Source organism: Mustela lutreola, chromosome 10 (assembly GCF_030435805.1).
Source record: "Mustela lutreola isolate mMusLut2 chromosome 10, mMusLut2.pri, whole genome shotgun sequence".
NCBI lineage: Eukaryota > Metazoa > Chordata > Mammalia > Carnivora > Mustelidae > Mustela > Mustela lutreola.
The window spans coordinates 107247896-107256489 of NC_081299.1; the positions used below are offsets into that span (position 1 = coordinate 107247896).

At 48.0% G+C, this 8594-nt stretch overlaps 1 protein-coding gene across 1 annotated transcript; it reads right to left on the bottom strand.

The window, feature by feature from the left end:
- Positions 1-951: 951 nt before the first annotated feature.
- Positions 952-2260, bottom strand: IVL (involucrin). The gene has a single exon (XM_059137596.1). The coding sequence runs from the start codon at positions 2241-2243 to the stop codon at positions 1233-1235; it is 1011 nt and encodes a 336-aa protein (XP_058993579.1). The 5' UTR covers positions 2244-2260; the 3' UTR covers positions 952-1232.
- Positions 2261-8594: the final 6334 nt, after the last annotated feature.

The window sequence follows — 8594 nt, forward strand, 5'->3', positions numbered from 1 at the left end:
AAAGGCTACAGAAATGTCAGGGAGGGTAATGGCTACAGTGGCCTTGGATCTGTGTATCTCCAGCCTACTGAGAACTTCCATGATTCCAGTGGGCCCAACCTTTACTTTCTTTAGTGACTCTGTCACTATCACTCATTAGGACTACTCTTGAGACTCTCCTCTTCCTACCTTGCTTAATTCTGCTTCTATCACTTTTCTAAAGCTTTCCTTAGCCAAGTAGACCCCCATAAAACTCTTAGAGGCCATTCTGCAGAGGGAACAGCAATGAAGGGGCCAGAACCCTACTGAAGCCCCCATACCTACCTCTTTGATATCTTCCCAGAGCCCCTCCCAAAGTGAGGAGATGGGAAATCAGAGGTGCTGGGCTGAGCTGGACCTGGTGTGTGGTGTAAGGCAATGTTGAACTGAGGTGGGCAGATCCTCCTTCCCCCAAACAGATTAACTTGTCCCAGCTTCATGACTAGCAATTGGCAAGCAAGCATTGCTTTCAGGTCTATGAGTGAAGTTTCGGTTTGGTATTGGTTTGGTTTCCTTTTAAGAAACTCATGAATAGGTGCACCTGGGTGGCTCAGTGGGTTAAAGCCTCTCTGCCTTTGGCTCAGGTCATGATCCCAGGGCCCTGGGATCAAGCACCGCATCTGGGCTTTCTGCTCAGCAGGGAGCCTGCCGCCCTTTCTCTCTCACTGCTTGCCTCTCTGCCTACTTGTGATCTCTGTCATAAATAAAAATTTTTAAAAATCTTTAAAAATAAGTCATGAATATATTGGGTGATTTGGGGAGCAGAGTTAAAGAATGTTTTTCTTCCTTTAGGTACTGGCCAAGAGAGTCTGTTGCAACCACTGACCCACAAACAGGTTTTTATATGGTGAGAAGCAGAGGAGAAAAGACAAAGAGAATACAGGATCCCAGGACTTCCAGGATTTATTCTGTATTACTGTACACACTCACAGATTCAACTATAATAATGGGGACAAAGTCAGGGTTACTGTAGTAACTGTCTCTTCAGGCAGAGGTTCTGGCCGCCAGAGGTTGGGACTGAAGCTCATCAGGGGTGGTTGCTGGACAATACCTTCCCCTTCCCTCAGCCCCACTGAAGAAACAGAAGGACAGGATCTGGCAGGTTCACAGATGAGACAGGCCTCCCAGGCTGGGGACCTGAGATTAGTGAGGCCACTGGCTTTTTCTTCACTTCTGTGGGATGGCCTGAGAGCCTTTGGAACATTAGGGGGTGCTTACTTATGTTTTGGAGAGCCATATACCTTCTGCTTCTGCTGTTGCTGCTCCGTCAGGGGTAAGACTTCTCCCTTCAGTGGCTGAACCAGCTGGGTCTCTTGGACCTCACCAGGAGCTGGGACAATTGCAGGCTGCTCCATCTGCCCCTCCTGCTGCTCTGCTGGCTCTGGCTGCTGTTCCTGTTCTTCCAGGAGCTGGTCTCCTTTCTTTTCCAGTGGCTCATTTCTCTTTGCTAGCTCTTGATCCAGTTGCTGGTCCAAGAACTTTTTTTCCTGTTTTAGCTCTTCCTTTTGCTGCCGCTTCCTTTGTGCTTGCACGTGCTCCAGTTGCTGCTCCAGATTTTTTGCTTCCTGATGTTCCTCACACTGTTCCTTTTGCTGCTGCTGTTGTATTTTCTGATCCTGTAGCTCCTCCTTCCACTGTTCCAGATGCTCTCCCAAGTGTAATTCCTGCTCCTGTAACTCTTGCAGCTGCTGCTGTTCCAGATGCTCTTCCAGGTGAAGTTCCTGTTCCTGTGATTCTTGCTGCGGCTGTTCCAGATGCTGATCCAGGTGCAGTTCTTGCTTCTGTGACTCCTGGTGCTGCTGCTGCTCCAGATGCTGTTCCAGGCACAACTTCTGTCCCTGTGCTTCTTGTTGCTGCTGCTGCTGTTCCAGGCACAGTTCCTGCTGCTGTGATTCTTGCTGCTGCTGTTGCTGATCTTCCAGATGCTGTTCCTGCTGCTCTGATTCTTGTTGCTGCTGGTGCTGCTGCTGTTCCAGATGCTGTTCCTGCTGCTGTGGCTCACATTGTTGCTCAGATACCCCCTTCACAAGAGTGGTGTGTTTCTCCCCATGCTCCAAGAGGACCTCCCCTGGGAGCTTGGAGGGCATATTCTGGCACAAGGCAGGTATTGAAATTGGTTGTTTCACTTGCTCCTGCTGGGTATTTATGGGAGGAGAAACAGGCTTGAGGGGCTCTTGACTGAGGGCAGGGGGCAGGGTCACTGGCAGAGTATGTTGCTGGGACATCCTGGAAGCTGATTTAGATAAGCCTGAAAAACAGCAGGGTTCAGAAGGGTGACTAAAGGCAGATGGAGTGGATGAATCCCCAGAATCTGCAGAACGGTCTGGTTTGTTAGCATCCCTTCTCCTTCCTTGCATTGGGGCTCTCCTATCCACTCTGGGCTATGTTTCCCAGAAGCAACAGAATAGAGGGGAGGAGGGGAGGGCTGAGAAAGGCCCTGCTGGGAGCCTCTTATTCCCCGAAAGAGCCAAAAAAGAGGTCCATCTTCAGAGTTACTGGGTGACAATGGACTGGGTGCCATTTCTTGCCTCTGTCCCTACTTCTGACCTCTACTGATCAAGAAAGGGAGATGAGTTCTGGGGTTCAGATGGGAAGAGGTGAAGTCCTAGGAAAAGAGAGGTACTCCAGGACTCCTGAGTCCTGGAAAATCAGTCCATGGACACACCTGGACTACTCACACAACATAGTATCAGCTTAAGTGTCCACTAAAAGATTGCATGTTTCTGAGCAGGTCACTTAATCTTGCTGGGCCTCAGATTTTCCTCTGCAAAATTAACAGATTGGCCTGTTCAACTCCAGGGGTTTCTCTCATGACCTTCAGAAATTTAACTACAATGCTTACACTTGGGGGATGGGGTGGGGGGAGGGGCTGGAAAGTTGCTGGGAAGTGGAGCCAGTTCGTTCAAGTCCTATACTTCTGAGTTGGGTTTTCCAGTTCCTGCTTTGCCTGGGTTTCTCCAAATGATTTTCCCCATTTTGCCGTTCTCTCTTCTGCAGCACAATAAGAGTTACATGCATTTTCCTCAAACATGCCCCCCTAAAGAAGGCATAATCACAGTCAGCCCAAATCAAATATCCCCATCTTACCTCTTCTCTCTCTCTCTCTCTCTCTCACACACACACACCCCACAACATCAAACCAAGGAAAAATGGGACAGGAGGGAAGGGGATTGCTTTGAATTCTGTTTCCATGCCATGGCATGTCATTTAGCATAGTGACCTGAGCTCTCCTAGAAAGACACGCAGTCTAGGTGAATCCAGCCTGAGAGTGATACATGCACCCACCCAGGCTGGCCACTCTAACCACATTCTGGTGTGTTGGATGTCCCTGGTGCCAGCCCCAGTCCTTCCAAGTAATACTTACCAGACTCACAGTCAGGACAGCTGCAGAGGCCTCTAGTGGAGTTCTGAGCTGAGCAGGGGCCAGGGTTCCTTTTATATGGTTCCCCAGCTCAACTTCCTTCCCTGGTTGAAGGAGATGGACTGGTTTCACCACTCAGGTTGGTCAATTTCCTTCAGCCCCTTCCTGACTCATCCCAGGCACCTGAAGCAGAAAATCCCTCAGGGCTCCTTTTCACAGAGACACCCAGAGAGCTCTGGGGGCTCTGTCACTCCTGTGATACTCATCTGACCTGGGCATGGGGAGGCGAGGGAGGCATCTTGGGAAACTAGTCTCCTTTTCCTATTGCTTTGTGACCTCAACCAATCCTTTTCTCTGAATCTTAATTTCTTCACTTGTAAAACATGTCATCCTGATAATTAGGCCTGGAGATTCATTTCCAAGGGCATGGAATGGAAAGTTATGTGTTTCTATGGGATGTTCAAGCTAGAGTAGATGATGTCAAGGTGGGAAGAATAACATCTCATGAAGGGATGGGGTTGCTGGAGATTCTTTTGCCCACCAGCCTATGTCCTACTCTTGGGTTGTATCTGTAACACCATTCTGTATGGAAATAAACCCTGTCCTGAGGGACTCAGACTTTAGACCAGAAGGGTCAAGTAGAAGGCTTACAGAGGTCTTCTGCTGTGAGCTAGGGGCTGCCTAGGTCTCATGCCCAAGTTTGTAGTTAGAGAAGTTCTCAAGAAAGCCATACTCATAAATACTCCAAATCACAAACCACTCACACAAGGAAACAGGTATTAAATAATATAATATATGATAAATATTGCTTTTTATTGCTTTTTTGTATAATGTTTTTTTAGAATGCATAAAGGCATAAAGCTCAAAACCAAATTATCCATTGCTTTCTCCAAATCATTCTCCAAAAATAACTTAAGCAACTCTTCAGGGTGGGGGTTGGAGCTTATGCCTCCTCAATGCCAAAACTGAAACAGCTCATCTGGAATAAAATCAAAATTCACTGCCATGGTTTCAAAGGCCCTCATTAGGTATCCTCAGTACCTAGGAAAAGTCCAGTTTTCCTCATCTCAGGGTTTAGTGTCTGCCATCTCAGCCCACAGGCTTCTTCAGGGTCCCTGGCTCTTTGCATCTTTTGTCTTCTGCTAAGTGCTGGGGTCTGCCAGAGAGCCTTCCTTGACTCCCTACTTGTCTTCTGGTTTACTTCACTTCACTAAGAACAGTTGAGAGCCCTTTTTGTATTTGTTCACCTGTTTCTTTTTAGTCTTTCCCCCAGAAAATAAGCTCCATAAGGAGGGATTTTGCCTGCTATGTTTTCTGCCATGTTCCCAGAATTTATCATAACCACCATATATACAAAGTGCTCTATAGATACTAGTTGAAGGAATGAATGAATGGTGAATCTGAGCATCTGGAGATAGCCACTATTAAACATTTTAGCATTGTGCATGTATACATGTGTATATAAACAAAATGGAATTGTGACTTTTCTTTTCTTTGTAATGATTGAGTAATAGCTTATTTCGAAGACATCATTTACTTATTGATTTATAACAACTAATCAAAAGGAAATATTAGAATAATATGAAGGCAAGTAAGTACTCATTTCTGGAGTACCAAGTTTAGTAAGTTACATTAAGTAAGTTAAGTAACTTAGCTTAGTAAACTAAGTTTAAGGAGAGTCCCAATTCCAGTGGTTTCCTGATATGTACCTCCTTCCCAGCCCCAAACAGATCTATTTATAATGTTAATTTTTCCATGTGCCTGGGGCTCATGGCAAAAAAACAGGTGGTTCATTCTCTCCCCTGGAATACTATCCTCTACCCTTGTCCAGTCTGTTCCCTGAACCCACCCAGGACCTCACACTCCCTGTAGCACAGGGATAAGCTATCTTCTGAGGTAGGGAAAGCCCTCTTCACACCCTCTGCCTTCCCCCTCCCCCATGAAGATTTAACCAAGCATCCTCACATGGGCACCCATGACTTGCATTCAGATGCTGACCTCACATGGGAGGAATCTGCCTCTCCCCAGCTCTTGACAGTCAGTCCCAGGACAGCAGGCCTTGCTCAAGGAAGTCACACCGGTCTTATGGGTTTCTAGGGGCTTCTATCTGCCAGATCTGCCTCCCGCCCTCTGATTCACAGCATAATGAGAGGTTTGAGGGGAGAGAGTGTGTGTGAACTTTTGGCCACTGGGCAAAGCTAGGGTGTGAGGAGAAGGGTGCATCGGGGAGCCAAGGGAGTATGTGTGTGCAGGGGACAGGTTGGAGAAGCTTCAGCATTTTTGGGGTTCAGAGGTCCCATGCTCTGCCCTCAGCCAGAAATAGATGTATATGGGGGAGATTCTCTCCATGTCTGTGTGAGTGATCTCATAGGCCACGGGTGCACATGATGAGTCTGAGTAACTGTCCAGCCCCCACCCATTGTAATGAGGGTGAGCTCATATCCCATGACACATGGCAGAGGCCTTGACCCTAGCTCTTCCCTAACCCAGGAAGGCCCTGGATATTTCTCTCGCAGAGGCAGAAACTGGCTGGGTTCTCTTTCTCTCTGAGGTAGACAATCCATTTGAACTATTGCTTAGGTATAGGGGGAGTATTGGTTACAGCATTTTACTGCCTTGGAGGGAGGATGTCAAGGATATTTCTTTGTAAACTGGCAGTATAGGGTGATGGCAGATGGTCCAAGGCAGGTGACTGGGTCCCATCTTAGATAACCATGTCTAAACTGTTTCCTGGTGAGTCAATGCCCCCACTCTCTAAAGCCACTAAGTTGTCCTTGCTCCCCATAGGCCTCCTCCTCTGACCAGGTCACTGCCACTCACATCATCTCCCAATCTGCCACCCTCACGGATAGGTTCCCCACATGCTCTGAACCCTCCTTATCTGCCTTCGCAGCCTCCTGAAACTGACCTCCTTTCCTCATTCACCGCTTGAGCCCATCTGCTGTTCTGCGAGGGACTAAGGCAAGGAAAGAAGAGAAGGCCAAGAGGCTGATTCTTCCTCCCTGGGCTTCTGGGTTGGCTAAGGTGATGTTCTCCATTAATCATCCTCTGGCTTCCCCTCCTTGTCCTGTGGGATTGCTAATTCCCACGTTCAGTCCCCAGTGCTAATAGCTGTAGAAAAGCAGTCACAGTTCTGCTCTTGGAACAGTAAGAGGAGCAAAGGCATGAAAGGCTAACAGTAGTGGAGTAATACAGATGCTCAATGCCCTCCCCCTCCAGCAGCAGGGTGTCCTTCCCCTTGGGCTCCCTGTATGGGCAATCACATTCTTTGTAGTTAAATCTCTGCACCAGGATGCAGCAAGGTGCCTGATCTAAGGGGACAATTCATAGGGAAGGCCTCATCTGTTGTCTGGTGCACAGGAGCTTCCTAACACAGCCTGGTGCTTGCAAGGGGGCCAAGCCCCTGTAGTGACAGGTGGGCATTGAAGACTGGAGAGGAGACATGAGTTGCCCAAGGACCCACAGATGGTCTGCAGTTGAGTTGGGCTGAAACTCACATGACACTGATCTCCATGTAGTGGACTCTCTTCCCCAGCAGGCTGTCTCCCCAGGTGCCTGAGTGTCTGGTGGCAATGACAGGTTGCATGAGATAACCTCAGATATCTTCCAACTTTGTGAGTCAGCCATTTACTGACTGATCCTATTGTGGTCAATTCTAAGTTTTCTGGAAGAAATGCCAGTCTTCTCTGGCTCAAATTCAGCCAAAATGTGCTTGGGTTGACCCTCATTAGTCCAGCTCTACTTCCTGGCTGGTGCTGATGTTAATTTTAGCCTAATCCAACCGGGAGGATGTTACTGTTGAAGGAAGGGCACTGGCCTTGAAGTAAGACAGGCCCAGGTTTGAATCTCACTGTACCTCTTGTTATCTGGACAAGTCACATTTACTCTATGGTCCTTAGTTTCTTTGCCTATAAAATGGGGATACAATTACCTCCTTTTCTTCCTGTAAGCATCTGGTGAGGGAATACATATGGCTAGCACATAGATTGCACTCATACTGGCTGCTTTGGAATGCAGTTGTGTTACTGGCCTAAACACAGAGTTTAAAGGATGCAAGTTATTAAAAAACTGTCAGCTTTAAGTTTCTCATTTTGCCAGTGGGAAACCTGAAGCCCCAAAGTCCACAGTACATGGGAGTAGAGTGGAGACAGAAGCCAGATCTCCTGATTTTCCATTTGCTCCTTCTGGCTGGCCTGCTCCTGAGCCTCAGGTGTTGCTTCAGCTCAGCCTAGGAGACTGTGCATGTGAGGCCCCATGAAGACTGATTGTGTTCCCTCATACTGGGCTCACTGAAGAATCCAAATGGGAATGCATTCCTATTGCATGATGGTTCCTGGAAGAGCCTGGGGTCCTGTGTGGGCAGGGGAGAGGCAGCCAGCAGAGAGGCAGCCATTGGAGTCTGAACTTGATGTGGAAAAAAAAAAAAAAAAAAAGGAATCCAGGTGACAGCTGAGGAGTATACAGACAGCCCCATGAGGCCAGTGATGGATGCCAAGTTCTCCGCCAACCACAGAGAATGCAGATGATGGGCAAAGAGCATTTGGTATAAGACTTTACCCTGGCTGTGTGCAGGATCTGAGGGCAGTGCCTAGAAGAACACATCTGGTAGAAGGCAGAGAAGAAGAGTGACAAGGCTACAGGTAGAAGGAATAGGGAGGGACATCACAGAGCAGAGACAAGAAGCAAGTGCAGAACAAAAAGGGAGAGAGAGAGACCAAGCCCAGCTGTGTACCCTCCTGAGAAGGGGTGCCAATGGTCAGGCAAGTCAAAGGAGGCAGGGGTAACTCAGGACTTGGCCAACCTCTTGGTTTTACACTCCCTACCCCTCCACCTCCCCTACTAATTAAGGCGTGATGGGGGTGGGGAACACCTGACCCTGCATCAGCTGCTTCCTGAGAAGAGTAATTGATCTTAAAATGACTTTTGAAAGGGGTTACTTGTATAAGGAGTATGTGCATGCACAGGTAGGTGTGTACGAGAGTATAGGAGTGTGTGTGATCATGTGCAGGTGTGTGTGGTGGGGGTGATTTGGCAACATATCTGATCCTGGAGAAGAGGCTTTTCCTCTTTCCAAGAGGAGTTAGTGCCTGCATTTCTCTGCCTCTCTTGGGTCCTATTGAGCCCCGGTGAGCAGCCCCAACATGGCCTCTTTCCAACCTCATATGTGATCTGTGTATGTGAACAGTTTGTCATGAAACTGTCCAACTGCTCTAGG